An 18,421-nucleotide genomic window follows, 5' to 3' on the forward strand; every position below is an offset into this window, starting at 1 on the left:
ACGTGAGCGTGAGTGAGTGAAAAAGAGAGAGGGGAGTGAGGGAGTGAGGACGAACGTAGGCGAGGACCGTTGCGGGAGTGAAGAAGATGAGAGCGGCGAGAACGAGTTGGTGAATATGCTGCATGGTGTTGCGATCTTCTTCTTCTTCTTGTTCTTATTTCTTGTTCAATTGACGTGATCGAGTGGTGGTTGACGTCTCTGCTTTTGGTGGAGTCCAGTTGAGTGCGAGTCTTCGTTGGAGGTGGAGGAGGAGGAGGAGGAGGAGGAGGAGGAGGAGGAGGAGGAGGAGGAGGAGGAGGAGGAAAAAATGGGACGAGGTTTGGCTGTTATAAATCTCACCCAAGAACTGTTCGACCATGACTTCAGCAATTCGATTTCATCGATTCCACGAGGTACTTTGACGATCGAACAAATCGGCCGCTGACGGATAGATCAGACAGGGAGAGCTCCTGAAGCCATGCTTACTGAGACCACCGCACCGTCGATGCCCAGCCTCGACCTCCTCCCTGACTTGCACAATCGACGTCACGGGATGCTTGAGTCTGAGGAGAAAGCAACGTCGTTGTGTGCAGAACTCCTGCATGACCAGGTTGTCGATGCGTCTGACAGAATATCCGGCAATCGAGTCCATCGGATTCGGAGTCCCACGGATCAATCGGCTGACCGACCAGGACAATAATACCCGCATAAAAACACCTTCCACGTCTTCCCTGTCCTCTCCGCCTCACTCGTAACCGCGAATCGCCAGAGAGGATTGGAGATATTGATATCCTGCTTTCCGTCCGGCTCTCCGGAAAGCGACTTTGCTTTTTATGCAAGCTCACCCGGCAAGGAGTCTCCCGTGGGGTGGGCAGAAGAACCATTCATGCATAAAGCACGAATGTTGTGACCGAGGTCGTTGTGGTCCTCTTCTGTGCTATTCGTCGTTGCTATCATTGGTCCACACAACGAGGCATTGCGCACCCCATCCCTCCATCTCTCCCTCTCTCCCCTATCACATCACACCTTCTTCCCCATCGCCAACAACTCACTAACTTTCGGCGGCAACACCATCGCACTCCGATCATTCCTCTTCCAAAACTCCGCCACCAATCCCGCCACTTTCTCCGCTCGATCTTCATGCACAAAATGTCCCGCTTCCGGTAAGACGACCAATTGGAATTTCCCCTGCATCTGTCCGATCATCAATTCTTTGTCCAACCGGTCTGTGCCCGCGAGGATGAGAAGTTTCGCTCCACGGCCGGTGAGGAAGGAGGAGGACATGCCCGTGAACCACTCGGGCCAGAAGGAGGACATGAGAGAGAGGTCTGTACGCCAGACGAGTCGATCGGGGTTGGTAGTGTCTGGGACGAGTAGGCTGGGAACGGAAATGTCGGCGCTTTGCGGGGAGCGGAGGGTGCGGGTGCGGATGTGCCATTGTATCGCTTCTGAGATGTTGGCGAAGGAGGAAGGGCGGGACGCGAGGTAGGTTTTCATATGCCCCAAGGCTTCAATAGCGGAACCTTCGACGACATCGAGGACTGCGTAGCCGACGAGATTGGAGTTGAAGGACCGGAAGTGAGTCGTGGCGAGGGATGTGACGATTGCGCCGCCGAGGGAATGGCCGATTAGTATGCAAGGCGGGATAGAGGGCCAGGATTGAGAGGTGGCGGTGAGGGATATCATGGTTAGGGCGTCGATGGTGAGGGTGGGGAGAGTATAGTCGTGGATTGGGAGGGATGTAGTGGGATCCAGAACGGTGGAGCCATGGTTGCGGGCGGAGAGCGAGAGGATCCCTGCCGTGGGGAGGGTTTGGCGGAGGTGGTGGGCGAAGAGAGCAAAGGAGAGGGAAGAGGCGCCGGCGCCGTGGTGGCAGATGAATAGGGGTCCGGTCTTGGGATCGGTGGGTGGGGTGAGGTGGACGTGGTAGGTTGCTTTGTGGGTGGAGGTTTCGTGGGGGAGGTATAGCTCCTGGTCGAAATAGGAGGTCCAATGAGTGGTGGAGGCTTGTTGTTCGCGGGAAGAGGGGCGGACCGTGGCGATGCTGGCGAGAGAGGAGGTGGAGGTGGAGGAGTCGGAGGAACAGGAACTGCTCTGGTCTTCTTGCTCGTTGATGACGTGTGGTGATTGTTGTGGTGTGGGGATCGGCATGGGTTTGGCTTGATCTTGTGGTGGTGCGGGGGCGGCCATGGTTTGGCGGAAGAGATCCGACGTGTTGTGTGATGGTGGGAGTAGCTGTCTATGGGTAGCTTGGGGGAGGCGGAGTCGACGCCGAGGGGTGGGTGAGTGTGGCGAGCATGTGTATCGGAGGTCTGAAGCGCGACAGTTGCGATGCAAGATTGTCACATGTCAAAGAGGAAGAGGCACAATAAGCTCCTACCTCATGGAGTCAATGGATGGCTCCGGGAGTGATGCAAAGTCTAACCAAGTGAAGTGAATTCGGGTTTTCGTCCTTTTGAGTTTGTCTTTGATGCTACCTAGCATATATTAGTCGCATCTTGCAGCTCATTAATGCACTCATTAACGCAGATTTAGCCGAGGGCACGGCCCCACTTTAACGAGCCGACTAATACACCCTAATAGTAGTTATATATTGCAGCGCCGCGTAGCGGCCTAAATTTTGTCTAAATATAGTATATAGAAGCTTATTTTTTGCGCCTAATTTAGCGCTATTTAATAATAATAAAATCATTGCGAACGGACGAGTATTAGGAATGTTGTTAGTACTAGAATATTACGGGTATAGCTAAGGAATGTCTTAGCGGATACCGCTCGGGCGTCGTCCTCGATTACGTCCTAGGCGATAGTATAACGACTATAATTATTAACGATACGGCGTATAGCTTAAAAGTTTCGTAACGAGCAGTTCTAATAGATACGTAATTCTTAGAATTTATAAATAAGTAGTAATTGCGTATTAATTAAGAAGGTGTGCGTAAACAATAGTATTACTCGAATTTAAGCGTTAAATTTAGGGTCTAAATTACGACGAGAGATTATAATAGTTAACATTACTTCCTCGCTATTATATTGCGCGACAATACTACGATATAGGGACTTAATATTATACGAGCTCGTTAATTATATATAGATCTAAGAGCTCCTTTATTTTCGTAGCGATCGAACAACAACTACGGAAACGATAGCTATAGAGTAACGCTAAAATCTAACCCCTTCCTCTAGCTATAAACCCCTCGAATTTAAAGCCCTCGTACGCTCTATAAACGACTAACAACGCGGTAAGGACTCGAGAGCCGGTAAGAGTAGAAGATCGTAGCGGTAACGGTAGAGGCTTTAGCATTAGGTGTAGTTTATACCTAATACTAAAGCCTCTATCGTTGTTAAGCGATGCGCTTCCTCCGTTTCGCTACCCCTTACTCGTTCTTTAAAACCGTCGACAGCTTATTAAGCGTTAGCATTCGCTCTATAACTATATATTAATTAAAGTAATTAATAGTAAGGCGTAGTAAGGCGAACCGGCTACTTATAAGGCGGTAGACCTCGTTAATAATACGCTTATGTATACTAAAGAAGTTGTTGCTCGCTTTAGGAGCTCTATAGCGTTTATTACGCTAACGCCCTTTATATTACCGCTCTATCTATTTAACTAACGGTCGACTAGGCTTACTATTATACTATTTAGCCTATAGCGCTACGACTATTATAGTAGACTCCTTAAGCTTAGTATATTCGAACACTAGATAAGGAGCTAGACCGACAGGACGGTATAGTAGTAACGAGGCTAGAGCTATAGTAGAAGCTATAGCTACTCGAATCGGTAAGGAGTTAAAGTAGCTACTATCGAAGGACGTTATATTAGCTATAGCGGCTATAAAGGACGACGACGACGAGGGCTCGTCGTCGGCGTAAGGCTATAACGGTAGTGCTTACTACGGCGGTAGTGCTTAAAGATCCTTAAGTAATAGCATCGTATCGTCGTAAACGAGCTCTTAACTAACGAGCTCTTAACTAACGAGCTCTTAACTATGTTATATCGCTTAAACAGCGGCTTTAACCTTACTACGAGTTACTCCGGCGACTAGTATTAGTGCCGCTAATATATCTACCGATAGCATTAACGATGCTATAGTAGCGTTGCTCGTAGAGGCGTTGTTTACTACGCTACCGGCGTTCTTTAATATAGAGCCTATAGTCTATACGGCGCTATTTATTATACCCTTAAAGGCGACGGCTAAGCCCTTATTAGCGCTCTTATTAATCTCCTTTATACGCTCCTCGAAGTGCGTAATTATCTCCTTTATTAACATGCTCTACGTAATAATCTTAGACTTTAGCTAGCTCTAAGGCAATAGCCGGCGTTATATAGTAGATATCTAGTAATAGCGGCTACTTAGGGTTCTCGGCAATAGCTTAAATAGAGCGCTACTTAAACGCGAACTATAGCTAGTGCTTAAAGACTTAATTAGTCTATAGTTTGTGCGATAGATACCGCTCTTAAAGAAGCACTATATCTTAAAGGATTATAATACGTAGGTAACGTAGTAGGATAACGAAGTAGTAACTAGCGCGGTTAGTATACTCCCTTAACCGTTACGTAAACGACTTATCCGTCTACTAATCTAGCTATAGCTATATTATGCTCTATAGCTCTTAAGGAGGCGTTTTATATAATCGTAGAAGGAAGTAGGATCTAGGAAGCTTCTTAAAGCCGGCTATAGCTCGTACGTAGTCTAGGGGAATGTTATTAAGGTAGACATTCGATAAGGAGTTACCGTTCTAATGCCCTAAATTAACGGGGTTAGTTAGCTTATTATACAAATTCGGTCGTTTAGAATAAGGCAATTATACGACGAGATAATAAGATATCGGAGTAATTTTTTAACGAGCTTATAGCCTAAGGTTAGGAGATAGAGCTCTATATAGCGTTTAGATAAATTAGTAATAATAAGGGTACGTAGTAATAACCGGTCGGTTAGTTAGATTTGTAGCTAAAGTGCGGCTGCCCGGATTAGTAAGACTCCTTAGTCCGGTTTTTTAAACGAGAGGCCGACGTTATAGCGTTAGTTATTTAACGAGCTAGCCTTAATCCTTCTACGCCGTCGGCAACACTACGTAATGCCGCTAGCGTAAGGGTTTAGTAATAGCGATTGTAGAGCTTATCGGTGCGAAGAAGCTAGTATAGAACCGAGGTCGATTAGTACTATAGTAGTAATGTTATAGTAAAGGAGGGCTAGCTTATATCTATAGCTTATAACGCCGGTTATAGCTGCTCGCTTTACTAGCTCTAAACGGCTGTTTATAGTAAACAGCCGTTTAGAGCTAAAAATAGCCGTATTTAAGGAACCGGACTAAGAAGTCTAACGGTAAGCTTAAGGCTACGGCAATAGCTATTCCTTTAGTGTATTCCTTATATAATTAGCTATTAAGGGCATAGTACGAGGCTTACTTACCTGCTCGTTATATTAAGGAGTATACTATACTAAGATTCTCTACTTCTTATATAGCTACTACCCTTCCGGCGTACGTTACCTTAGTACTATATATACTACTACTGTCTATATTTATACGCGCCGAGCGATACTATCAAGACTAACTATATCCCTTGCCGTCTAATTACGGCGACGTTAGATATAGCTTCTTATAGTACTATACATCGCGGCTTAAGAAGTCCGGTAGCTACTTAGCTATAAATAACTACCGGTAGAACAACTATATAGCGAGGGCGCTAAGGGGACACTTCGTAACTACCTTGTTACGCATAGTACCGACATATTGTACCTTATCGAAGGTGTGTTATACCTTAGTGCGTACTAGACTAAATACTAGTATAACGTAGTCGTAAGGGCCCTCGTTCGGTAGTAGATAACCGGTTAAATCTATAAGGTCGGCGTTCCTTATATTATTACCGCGAACGAGTAAGAAGTACCGTATTATAAGGTCCGTTAGAGCACGCATGTTGCTAAAGAGATAGCGTATAGGCTCTTAATGCTAGAAGGAGTTAATAAGGGTTTAGAACTCGTCTTAGTCGTACGTCTAATTAAGCCGGTTAGCCGCTCTATCCTTATTATTATTAAGCCGGCGTTAGTGCTCGAGCTAGAGCGTATAAACGGTTAGTATTATACAACGCTATAGCTCTATAGCTCTATAGATATACGTTTAGACTTACTACCTTCTACGTCCTTAGTATCTAAGGGATAATGTCGCTCTTCTAGTACTTCTACTAACTAGTACGAGGGCTAGTAGCAAACTACTTACGCTAAAGGTGCGTAATAGCATTAACATACTACTTTAATAAAGTAGCTCTAATACGAACGTCCTTACTACTAGCCTTAGTAGCTATCTAAGTCTTAGTTATCCTTAGAGGGCTTCTACCGATAACCTAAGTCTTAAGGAAGAAGATAGCCTTATTCTCGGTAACGGTATCGCCGTCGGTAAAGCCGGAGTCTACGTACTAGCGCTATATAGCCGTTAGATCGCTCTACAGTCGCTATATATAGACGTATAAGATAGCCGGATTACCTTAAATTCCTTAATTCGACTATCGTAGGCGTCCTTAGTACGCTAAGGTCGCGTAGCGTCGTTCGTCGCGCGTACGCGCGCTACGGCGGCATTCTAACGTTTAGTAAGCTAATTAGACATAATGTTCCGCGTAATTTAAGATACTATCGATAAATATTAGTAATAGTTTAGTAGTGTTGTAGTACTATAGATGTTTAAGAATCGTATATCGTCGGCCGCTAAGACTTCGGCTTACGACGGCGGGTATACTTCGGATCCGCGACTTCCGCGGCGACTAATGCAATAGTAAGCATTAAACAACACCTTTTAAATAGTTAGACTATAAACATACTCTCGGAGCGGCTGCAATTAATAAGGCTCGGCCCTTACTAATAAGTAATTAGATAGCCTAGATATTAGTGGTGCGGGTAGACTAATACCCAGGATATCACGCCGTTTATGAGTGGTAAGATGCGTTAATAAGGCTTCACGAGCCCTAACGAGTCGACTGCTACCTTGGACTAGAACTAGCGTGAGGCGCGTGGCTGAAGCTCTGAGTCTGGGCGATGGGCGATGAGATCACCGAGAGAGATGGTCCACCAGCCACAAGTGCCAGAACTCACTCATCCAGACTCATCCATCCATCCTCGTCCACCTTCTTGCTGCCTCCACCACCCTCTTCCTCACCATCGCTGTATAGTCCCTTCACTCCTCCGCCCTCCGCCCTCTCCCTCACCCACTATGAGCACGCTCTGGGGCTCCAAGAAATCCGACACCGGCACCAACCCGGAAGAATCGCATCCAAACGGCGACAGCAGCAACAACCCCGACGTCCTCGTCGTCCGCAATTCCGACGACAGAATGAGGCCCGAGCCCACCGAGAGAGACAGGCTGCTGCCGGACACTCGCCATCGTCCTCATGGCGATGGCTACCTCGATCCAGATGACCCCGCTGTGAGTAGAGAGATCTTGACATCCTCATCTTCAATGCACTTCACTTTGCATCTCTCAGTACTAATCCCTCCCTACAGGTCTCACCATACAACCTCTGGACCGTCCGCTTCCTCCGCTACCTCTCCATCCTCTTCCTCGCCATCTCCTTCCTCTGGTGGGTGCTCCTCCTCGTGAGCATCTTCGTCTCCCCGCCCGGCCTCAACACCCGTGGCTCCGGCTTCTTCGACTTTGCTTTCACCTGCCTCACTCTGGGCATCCTCCTCAACACCCTCATGTTCTTCTCCGGTCCCAGCTTGGCCATGCGCATTACCCAGGGTGTCCTCGCCTTGATCCTCCTGGTCGATGTCATCATCATCGTCTCGGTCCCTCGTCTTCGCGCTGAGGAGAGTGCTCCTGGTGTCGCCAGCGCCGTCTGGACCACTCTCATGGCCACCTTTTGCATCATCACCGACCGCACCGTCGCATGGGGCAAGAAGGAGGAAGAGGAGCGTCTCACCGGCCGTCCCGAGACAAAGCGTACCCTCGTGGAGTGGCTCGCCGTCCTCGCTTCCACCGTCATCAACGTCGTCTTCATCCTCATCACCATCCTCATGACCTGCACTCTGGTCATCCGCAGTCTCGATGCCGGTCTTAAGATGGACGGCAAGCGCTACGCTGTCGACAGCCACAAGTACGAAGTCCACTTCTCCTGCTACGGCAATGCGACCACCGACTCTTCCGGCCACCGCACTCCCACCGTCCTCATCGAATCCGCCGAAGATCCCGTCGAGTACGACTTCGAACACTGGGCCTACAACGCCGTCAAAAACGGCACCATCGACCGCTACTGCTACTGGGACCGCCCGGGCTACGCTTGGTCCGACAACGCTCCATCTCCTCACTCCGCGGGCATGGCCGCCGACAACCTCGCCGAAGTCCTCGCCATCACCGGCGAAGAAGGTCCCTGGATCCTCGTCTCCGCTGGATACGGCAGCATCGTCTCCCGCATCTTCTCCGCCCGCAAACCCCGCGACATTGCCGGAATCATGATGGTCGACCCGCTGCATGAGGACCTCCTCTACCGCATGGCATCTCCCACGCGAGGATTCCTCCTCTGGGGTTACGGCATCATCTCCCCTCTCGGCATCCGACGAATCATTGGCTCCCTCTTTGGTGGCCAGACCAAGGAAGACCGCGTCTACGGCAAGAACAACCAGCAGAGCGGCAAGCGCCTCAAAGCCATGTTGCAGGAGAACCTCGTCGCCAACTCCTTTACTCGCGCGGACATCAACACTGCTCGTACGATCCAAGCGGAGGACACTCCTCTCGTGGTCGTCTCGTCGGGGTACCACGTTTCGAAAGACGATGAGTGGGCCAACAAGCAGCGTGACTTGACGAAGATTACCGGCAAGCTCATCTCCTGGGATGTCGTCAAGAAGGCGCCGCATTACGTCTGGCGGACGATGGAGGGACGGGATACCATGGAGAAGAGATTGGGAGACTTGGTGGCTGATCACAAGAAGTCAAAGGGTGGCAAGGGAAAGAAGGGGAAGAAGGAGAAGTCCGCTGAGGAGGAGTTGTAGGTAGGTGGGGAGTGAGATGAGAGTTGGCAGACGGTACAACAGTACGAAGAAAGAAGAGTGGAACAACAAGAACAGAATGGAGGAAAACCCAGATAATGTCTAGGACACGAATTGGGAGGGTAATGAATGTCTTCCGCTCTGGGGAATAGCGATCGAAAAGCTCGGATGTCTCCAATTTTGAGAGAGAACAGCTTCGGCTATATGATCTATGAAGCTGGGCAGAGTTCTTCGACCAAGGAGAAGAAAGTATGTACATGCGAAATCAAGGATGTGGTGGAATATTCTCAGCTCATACAAGTATTCTCGGCCAAGTCCTTGACAATGCTGATGATACTCTATGCTGAATTCTCTCTCGCACGTCAACGAGAGCCATATTCTTTGCTTCAAAAAATTCGTCTGCATCTTGCATGCCTGCTTCCATGGATCCGACTATATACACCCTCTATTCCAACCACGAGTTATCAATGAACCCACCCACTCGAATCCAACGAGTAAAAGGCAGGGAGGGGGGTTACCAAACGTCCCGAAGAACCCTTCAACCCATCATGGCTAGTCTCCAAGACTTCACCATCCATCACTCGTGGGACGCCAACGTCCAACCGCTTTCCCATGCCCAACATATCCTCCACCATCAGACCAACCGGTTCCCGTTCCTCAAAATTTCAAAACGTCAAAGTAACCTCCCCCCTCTCCTTTCCAAATCTCGGATCATCCACATCCACCTCCACCTCCTCCTCATTCTCACCCCAAGGATTATGATCCACATTCCCCAGCAGCGGAGGAGGCGAACTCGTCGCCGTCGCCGCTGATGCCATCGACCTGGGCGGATCAGGAGTCTGTCCCCGCAACGGAGTCTGATAAGCTGAGCCATTCTCCCCTCGATCAGAAAAAGTCCAAGTCCCCCCACCTCCCGGAGCGGTGAACGAACGGTTCGCTTCCCTTTTAAAAGGAGAAGGAGGAGGAGGAGGAGCGGAGTCTTCAAACTCCATCGTGACATTCTCCTCCTTTCCATCCTTGGTTTCCGCTACGGTAGCCTGTGAGACAATCCCGCCATAACTCTTCGCCTGCGCGAAACTCGGTCGTCCGGATGAACTCGCCTCACTCTCCCCATGAAAACTATTCCTCCACTGTCCATTCGTCGGACTCGTAGGCGAAGAGTTCAAGTCCACCTTCAACGCGGGCATGGTACTCTTAATCTCCCTCACGCTGAGATGTTGTTTGATCTCTTCAATGTCGCTGGGTCGTTGAATTGCGAGCGCCAATGCTTCTTTTCGTATAGCGTCCACGTCGAACATGACATTCGCCTCCTTGGCCAACGACTCCTGCGCGAGTTGCTCCGCGGCTTTTTCGTCGCCTTCGAGGACGCGAGCGTTCCGCTCATCATACGTCTCCCAGACTTTCTTCTGCGTCGCCTTCTTCCTCGAAAAGAACGCTTTGAACCCTTTCTTCTCGGGTTGTTCATCCAACTGTCGTCTCGCCTCTTCAATCTCGTTCAGCAATTCCCTCTGTCGTTTATCGTGATTATCCGGATCCGGGTCTTCAATCTCCGTGTACTCGAGCGATTCCACCGCCCAGCCCGCGTTGGAGAGGAGAGTAGGCATCATCGCGCGATACGCCATGTGGCCGGGGACATGTTCCGTGACGTTGATGTTCTCAATCCCCGTGACGTCCACGCTCGCGAGACCCGCGACACGCATGATGCCTCCCGAGGTGGCGCGGAAGAGGTAGCCGAGAATCCAGTCGTTGGTCGCGTAGCCGTTGACGAAGCGGCCGTGGACAACGCTGCGGGCGCGGATGTACTCGTCTTTCTTGACCACCACCGGGGATCCGAACATGTAGACGTTTTGAATCAGGCCGAATGCACCTCTTCGAGCGAGTTCTTTCAAACAGGAGAAGATGACGCGGGAGCCGAGACTGAAGCCCACGAGGGTGATGGGTCGGACGCCGAGGTTACGGTCGATGATCGAGTCCGCGAGGATGAGGCCCGTGGCGTCGGCGCGGGCGAGGGAGACGGTCCAGGGGTTGTCGATGAGATAGGACATTTTGGCGAGGATCATGGGCGTGGAGAGGCCGGCCATGAGGGTGGTGAGGATGGTGGCGCCGAGGACTTGTTGAATCGTCTGAGTGAGAGCTTCGGTGCCGAGGATTTGTATGGTCTGCCCGGTCGACTGCAGCATTTCGGGTTCCCAATTGACCGAGTAGATGTCGCCCATGACTGGGTCGATGGTGCTAAAGGGGAGGCGCACGTCGTCGACTTTGCCCGTCATCCAGCCTGCTACTGTCACGATGAGGTTGACGCGTTTGTTGTTGAAGAGCGGTTTGTACTCGTAGGTTTTGACGGCGCCTGTTCGTCGGTGGCTCGTGGTCAGGCCGATTTTGCCTCCTATGAGCGTACCGGTAGTACCGATCAGAGCGGCAGCACCAGTGCCTCCGAGAAATCCTCCCGTGCCGGCCACGCCGATGGTGGTGAAGCCCGCCGCGAGACCAGCTCCAATGACAGGCGCGAGGAGGCCAGCGCTGAGACCGATGACTAGACCGCCACCGACGGTACACATTCCCATGACCATCAGTCGGCGATTTCGTGCTGCTTTACGGCGAGCATCAAGGTGCTCGTCTTCGTTCCAATTTTCCTTGTCGCCTTGTTCTTGCATTTCTAGTGCGTCAGTGACTCGCTTTTCGAAGCGGCAGATGTCTTGCCATTCGACCGAGAGCGCTTTGCCGACGTGCTCCAGAAGCTGCCTTGAGCGGGCATCGTAGGTGCTGTCTGCGATGAGAAGCAGGAACAGATCACATAGCACGGTCCATCTGATGTCCAAGTCGAGATTCTTCTCGTCTTGTAGGTCGTCCGGGTCTTGTATGGTCAGCTCATCAGCCGTGTGCTCGTGATATGCTGGTGGTGGAGCATCCTCTGCGGCAGGTGTAGCAGGTTTTGACTCTACTGGCGCAGGCGTAGAAGGCTTCGATGGTGCAGCAGACACATTATTCGACGACGGCCCGCGTCCAATCGCACTCGTCGGTCTTGACGGTAGAGGAGAAGATACCGACTGTCTTGCAGATCCGGGCTGCGAAGCTTCGTCCTCCTCTTCCATCTTTGGATTCTTCACCCTCGCATTCTGCATCAATGCCGGCGTCAAATCCTCTGGGAGCACTCCATGATCCGCCAATTGCTCCACCATGATCTGCTCTCTCGCGTCGATCTCCATGTGATTATATAGCCGCAACATGATCTTCTGACTCCACATGCGCATCGCCTCGAGGGCGGTCTCCAGCTCTTTCTTCGTGCCTTTCGTATGCTCCAGCTCGGCAATCTGTTTCGCCATCTGAGCGAGCGACAGCCTCACCACTCCTACATATGCGATCCGTTGGCCTTCTGTAAGCAATTCCTTTGTGGTCTGCATTTGCGACAGCAGATCTCTCCCATCGTCATCATCCTCTTCCACCAGTACGTTCCGCGAATACCCATCCTTGAACAGATATGCTGTATGATCGTCCAGACTCGTAGCGGACTTTGCATCCTCCTCCATCTGTACGCGACTGTATCCCTTGCCGGCACCGCCTAGTGTGCCGTACTTGACCGTTTCATCCTCGACTTCGCCGTACTCTTTCGCCAGCACTTTGCCCCAGTCGTCGTAGATACGATGTGTGGCCAAAGCGGGCATCTCTTGCCATTCATCCTCTTCGTCGGGCTTAGAATCGTCCGTGGAGAGTCGTTCAGGAATGGGCTGGTGGGAGAATTCGGAAACGCTGGCTATGGAGGGTTTCTGGGCGTGTTTCGCTATAGATCTCGGGGGAGATGCAGTAGACTCGTCGTCCTCTTTCGCCTTACTCGCTTGGTCTGCGGCATCATGGAGTTGCGCAGGAGCCGGCTGTTTGTCCTTCGCTGCAACATCGTTCGCTTCCGTCTCCTGCTCGACTGGCGCACTCTTCTTCTCAGCAGAAGCCTCCTCATCCTTCTTCACAACCCCTTGCTCCCCTTCAGCCTCCTCTATCTCCTGTAACACATTCTCCCGTATCTCGTCCGGTGTATCCAACTCCCCTAGAGTATACTGTCTCCTCCTCGGTGGCCTCGCCGGTAAACCAAACTCGTCCGCGACTGGTGGTTCCGCTTGCGGCTCGTCATGTTTCTGCTCCCTCGAGACCACCCTGTTTAGACTCCTCACGCTCGGTGCTTCGCTAGGCCGTCTAGTATGTGTAGCTTCAGGTGATTGTGGTGATTGTGCCTCGGTTTGCGACTGCTGTGGTTCCGCATCTTGCGGCGGAACTGTGGGCATGCTGGTTGTTCATTCCATCATAGCCATACACCATGTATTCTTTCGAAAGCGCTCGTCAGGATCCGTAGATATGCTGTTCTGCGGGGCAGGGATGAGAGTCTGTTGAGATCGAAGCAAAGTCACCGGCGGGTAGGTAGCTCTTCTTTATCCGGAAGCGTGTATAGTAGGATCTCGGCCTATTGTCAGATCTGTAAGGAATCAAATTGTGCTCGCAGTATATCGTATGCAATCCTCGAACGAAACAACGTGACACACTTTCACAGAGTCGAGCAATGATTCACAAGACAGACATCATCGCGCTGTCGTCCCTGTCCCTGCAGCCCGCCGCCGCCTCTCCACAAACGCCTTCCGCAGCGGCAGAACCTTAAAATTTATTGAAGATCTTCAATTGTTCAGACACTTCGACCTTCTCTTCGAACCCACCATTTCGCACGTCGCGCCCTTCTATCACAACATCCGCCCATCATGCGCGGCAAACGCTCGAAGCAATACCGCAAACTCATGCAACAATACCAACTCAACTTCTCCTTCCGCGAACCCTACCAAGTCCTCCTCGACTCCGGCATCATCACCTCCGGCTCTGCCTTTAAGATGTCTCTCGGCCACATGCTCTCCTCCACCCTCCACGGAGAGATCAAACCCATGATTACACAATGCAGCATACGACACCTCTACAACGCACCCGCATCACCCACCAAAGATCAGTGCATAGAAGTTGCGAAACAGGCGGAGCGAAGACGGTGTGGACATCACGAGTTGGAACAGCCGCTGAGCGAATTTGAGTGTATCATGAGTGTCGTAGATCCGAAAGGGAGCGGGACGAATCGACATCGGTATGTGGTCGCCAGTCAGCTGGATGAAGTGCGCAAGGCGTTGAGGAAGGTGGTCGGCACGCCGTTGGTGTATGTGAAGAGGAGCGTGATGGTGTTGGAGCCAATGGCGCAGGCGACGGAGGAGGTCAGAGAACGAGAGGAGAAGAGCAAGATCAGGGCGGGCCTGGTGGGACGCAGGGAGACGGGTGGTGGTGAGAAGAGGAAGAGGGGCGAGGACGATGAGGCGGATGGGGAGGAGAGACAAGAGAAAGTCGAGGCGAAGAAGAGAAAGGTCAAGGGTCCCAAGGGACCAAATCCCTTGAGCGCGAAGAAAGCGAAGAGCGGAAAGGCGGAGGAAAAGGAAGGGGAGAAAGCGGCTCTGAGGAAGGTGATGAAGAAGGATCCGCAAGCAGCAGAGAAGGCTGGGTTATTAGGCGGAGCAGCTGAGGATAGAGAGACCGGAGGAGATGCAACGAAGAAGCGGAAACGGAAGAGGAAGCCAAAGGACGCTGCTACCGGTGGTGTCGAGGCCGCTTCAGAAGCTGGCGGAGACGATTGAGTCCGTGGAGGCACGACTATCGCTGAATAGCGAATTGTGAATGATCAAGATACCCTGTTACATTACAGTAATGCGCAGACGACCTCGCCGTTACCTTATTTGTGCCGTATTGCTATCGCATCTACTGATCTTACCAGAAGCGAACGAGCACGCACCCGCCCCCTGAGCCTCTAGAGCACGCCAAAGAACCAACCCCAAGCCCGCAATGGCACAGCCAAAGGCCACACCATAATTTTCCACAACCTGCATTACAGCTGCACTCACCTTCCACGCTAGAACCAGTGTCATGCCGATGGCGAGAACATGTCCCGCCAACGACAATGCAGCTTTCAACGCCTTAGCCTTCTCTTTGACGGTGGCGGTGGGTGAAGTGAGAGTCTCAGCCAGGTCACTCTTCGGCAGCTGAATGTCGCGAAGATAGCAGAGGATAGAAGTGATGATACTGATGACGAACTCCTCTGCTTGTTCGAGGTATTGAGGTGGTATCTTCGGGAGGGAGGCCTGCTCCTCTGGCGCTGCTGAGGTCTGCGATGTGTCTCGACGCCCAGTGCATTGCCCTGTACTTCCATCTCGCTGACATCCCAGCGAGCAACTCCTTCCAACGGACTTGTTAGTCCTGTGGTAGTCTGCTCGACGAGCGTCTCTTGCTCCGAGCACCGCCGCAAGTTCAGGGCGGACCAGATCCACTGGTGGAAGCATCTGCATCAACTCCGAGGACGCACCCCTACAGACGTCCTGGTCGTGTAGAGGAGCATGCTCGCCGTATTTTGTTCTCGGCGCCAAGTCGATCGAGGACAAGAGCTTCGCCGACACTGCATGAAGCTCGCAACATGGTGTCTTTGCGCTGCAGTTCGGAAAGGCTCCAGGTAGAGTCCGAGATGGCTGGCCCTTGCCATTTCTCGTGGCCAAGGGCGAGGAAATGATTGTGACCTCCTCAACGGTGCCATTTGGCATGCCGCTCGGCGGTGGTCCTCTCCCAGCGTCAACCCGATAATTCCCTCCACTGCCGCCTCGTCTTTTGCGGACTTTGATCGGCGGGACTTCGCCAGCTGCATGCTGGCTCGGAGCACCCTGATAGGGTCGAAAGTACTTCGGGCACGCGCATACAGAGGAGATGTCTGAGTTCGTGCAGTGCTCAATCTCGGCGGTCCGACATGTGCAGACATGGGGCACTCCTACATCCTTTGTTTTCAGCAGGAGCCGTTGGTCATAGCCATCGCTAGAAACTCGGGGAGATTTGCATCGGTAATGCTCCAGAGCGTCAATCTGCTCGGAAGAATAGCCTGGGTATGCAAAGGGCTGCGGTTCCTCCGCTGAAGGCATGTGCACCAATTTATCTGGCTCAGGCGGATGCGGCGAGTGTGGTATATCCTTTCTCTTGACATCTCTTCTTACGTATGGAACTGCGGCACCTCCTCTTGCCTGACCAACAGTATTGTAATGCCATGTCTGCGGCTCCACACTGTGCTTGATATGTGCACCGCTGAGATTCCTGCTTTCGTTCGCTCGACTATAAGCATGTCTGTCTCTTGCATTCGCTGTGGGCGATTCTTGCCCAAGGCTGCGGAGCTTCAGCGCTTCTCCAGGTGACGCAGGCGTGAATGTACTGAGATTACTGCCTGGTGTTCGAGGTCCGAGACTTGGCGATATGGCCCCCGTTTTGGGATTGGCGTGTCGAGCGGTGATGTAGTCGTCGGAGTCCTTCATTCGAATGGGTTCTGGTCGCGTTGTAGTCATCGCCAATCCGGGCGGCGAAGGATCTGTGAGGGATCGCTAGTCCTTGAGGATGATCGCTTTCAATGTCTTGCGGACGCTCCGTCTCGGTGGTATTCGTAGGTGCGGCGGACTAATCTCCGGAGGGATCAACTGGTACCTCGTCTGCTGTGGTGTGTAGAGATATTGGGAGTCAGTAGGTCTGGAGCATGAGCGTACGCGATGGAACTGTCTCAAGTGACTGGGCACTTTGGACTGCTCCATCCTGCTGCTCTCCATTTTGTGGAATATAGAAATTGGCACAGCAACGAGTTGCCGAAATATCGAGAGCTTGAGATTGAAGTACGAAAACGGGCTTCCTCCTACCGGCCTTATCCTCTTCCTCTGCTCAACTCTGACCTGCGCCTGCTTCCTCCCAGACTTGTCGTATCGCTCCAGATTGAGAATGCTTCTGCCTCGGGCATATAGCCCATCTCTTGCCTTGCAAACCGCCGAAGAATACGAGTCGCACGAAGCGAACATCATCTACCGCTCGTTTTCCTGCCACAAATCCTCAAGGTACCTGTCTGGTCAGTTGGTACGAGGAGATCAACGTGAGTCGGTCACGAAGACAAGCGAAGTGGCCCAAAGTGCTTGGGAAGCTTTCTCCCTCGACAAGGATCCGTTGAACGGCAGTTGGCCACCGCTTGACGCCAAGTCTGCACTGTACGACAAGAAGCTATCTCCGCATGTTGCGCGATGGCTGCTCCGGCCATGCCGTCACAGCCGGATACGCTGCGAAGCGGTCACTTCACATGGGCGCATCGTCATCGAAGAATCGGTGATCCGGTGCGTGGGATGCCGGTGGGAGGATGAGGACTCCGATGTCCGCCAAGACCCGGTGCAAGACATCGAGCGTCACCCGAAGAACGGGGCGAATCCTAGGAGCACAAATGAAGCAATGTCAAACATCTCCAGGCGCATGTCGGGGTTGTATTTTTGAGGCCTTCCAAGACTTCCGTGCTACTGGCCAAGCGTCACAGTACGAGACGGCCAAGAGGAAGGTGAAACGAAGTTGGAGGTCATTCGCAACGATGCGCAGATAGGAAGTGCATCGACGAAGGCAGGGCGAGGTAAGGGCCACCGGAAGTGAACGGACGAGGGTCGCATCGACTCGAATGCATCGCCAGGAGTTCCGACTTAGGATGCGAAGGCGGTGGAGTAATTGTCGGCGAGATGTGGGCTTGGAAGAAGACAAAAATGTCGCATTGGATGGCACCAGACCAGCGGGCAGGGCTTTGATTTCATAGATAGACGGGATCGCGGCACCCAACACAAGCAACATACACAGACGTGCGACGACCATAAATGCCGCAAGGCTAGAAGTTCTGTCGGCTAGTTCTGTAAGTTCTGTTGGGCCGGTCCTGGATCAAATGCTTGTTCTTTCTACCGTATGCGGCCTCTCAGAACTTTTTGATACCGTGGTCCGTCGGCCTTCGCTTTGCGCAAACTCCTTCGGTCGGCGAATCGCGGGATAGCTAAGGGCCGTCGCAGCCGTCGAACGGCCTGGAACTACTAAGGTACTTTGGCACAACACGCGACGGTACCGGCGCAAGCACTCGCGTAGAACGGCAATATTTCTGTTGCAGAACGATGCTCTACAGATCATTGCCAATGGAGGCCATCGGATTGGTTGGCAAGCTGCAGACCATCGGCAAAACACTTTGAGACCTGGATGATGCGGAGTAGTTCTAGTGAGCTGTCTCTGAGACTCTACGTACGTAGTCTGTCGGCAAACACATGGCCGAACTTCGGAGAGGCGTAGATAAGAAGACGGCAACGACAGCAACAACACCAACATCACAACAATGCAACGAGAGCGATCCATCGATGTCGGCAGGATTGGCCCATTTGTTGTTGTGGGCGCATTTCAAAATATTAAATTTGCCAATTCCCAGAGCTCATCTCGGCTCTTGGCCTTTGTGTCCACTCAGCACTTGTAAGGTTTGAACAAGCAAAGTCCAGCGAGATTGCGGCCCGTTCGAGGACAACAAAACCAATTTGCCAATCGGCGTCCACGAGCGCCGCCGATACCATACGTATTCGCAATCGCTACTCTACTTTTTTTCCTTC

The 18,421-nt window shown here is 51.8% G+C and overlaps 5 protein-coding genes across 5 annotated transcripts; 2 read left to right on the forward strand and 3 right to left on the reverse strand.

Annotated features, from left to right (window-relative positions):
• Positions 1-863: 863 nt before the first annotated feature.
• Positions 864-2,150, reverse strand: MYCGRDRAFT_109512 (uncharacterized protein; the record flags this gene model as incomplete). The annotated part of the gene is made up of 3 exons (XM_003852566.1): positions 864-916; positions 1,032-1,950; positions 2,014-2,150. The coding sequence occupies 3 exons, from the start codon at positions 2,128-2,130 to the stop codon at positions 864-866; spliced, it is 1,089 nt and encodes a 362-aa protein (XP_003852614.1).
• A 5,131-nt stretch (positions 2,151-7,281) lies between these two features.
• MYCGRDRAFT_23163 (uncharacterized protein) lies at positions 7,282-8,879 on the forward strand (the record flags this gene model as incomplete). Its single annotated transcript, XM_003852159.1, has 2 exons — positions 7,282-7,392; positions 7,470-8,879. Coding segments are annotated over 2 exons (1,521 nt in total), but the record flags the coding sequence as incomplete, so codon positions are not given.
• Positions 8,880-10,102: 1,223 nt separating this feature from the next.
• MYCGRDRAFT_20279 (uncharacterized protein) lies at positions 10,103-12,859 on the reverse strand (the record flags this gene model as incomplete). Its single annotated transcript, XM_003852565.1, has 2 exons — positions 10,103-11,892; positions 11,965-12,859. Coding segments are annotated over 2 exons (2,685 nt in total), but the record flags the coding sequence as incomplete, so codon positions are not given.
• An 831-nt stretch (positions 12,860-13,690) lies between these two features.
• MYCGRDRAFT_41683 (uncharacterized protein) lies at positions 13,691-14,596 on the forward strand (the record flags this gene model as incomplete). The annotated part of the gene is made up of 1 exon (XM_003852160.1): positions 13,691-14,596. The coding sequence occupies one exon, from the start codon at positions 13,691-13,693 to the stop codon at positions 14,594-14,596; it is 906 nt and encodes a 301-aa protein (XP_003852208.1).
• MYCGRDRAFT_93251 (uncharacterized protein) lies at positions 14,573-16,333 on the reverse strand (the record flags this gene model as incomplete). The annotated part of the gene is made up of 2 exons (XM_003852564.1): positions 14,573-14,650; positions 14,876-16,333. 2 exons carry the CDS (start codon positions 16,331-16,333, stop codon positions 14,573-14,575), a joined length of 1,536 nt encoding a protein of 511 aa, XP_003852612.1.
• Positions 16,334-18,421: the final 2,088 nt, after the last annotated feature.

The sequence above is a fragment of the Zymoseptoria tritici genome, chromosome 5 (assembly GCF_000219625.1).
Source record: "Zymoseptoria tritici IPO323 chromosome 5, whole genome shotgun sequence".
NCBI classification, from domain to species: domain Eukaryota; kingdom Fungi; phylum Ascomycota; class Dothideomycetes; order Mycosphaerellales; family Mycosphaerellaceae; genus Zymoseptoria; species Zymoseptoria tritici.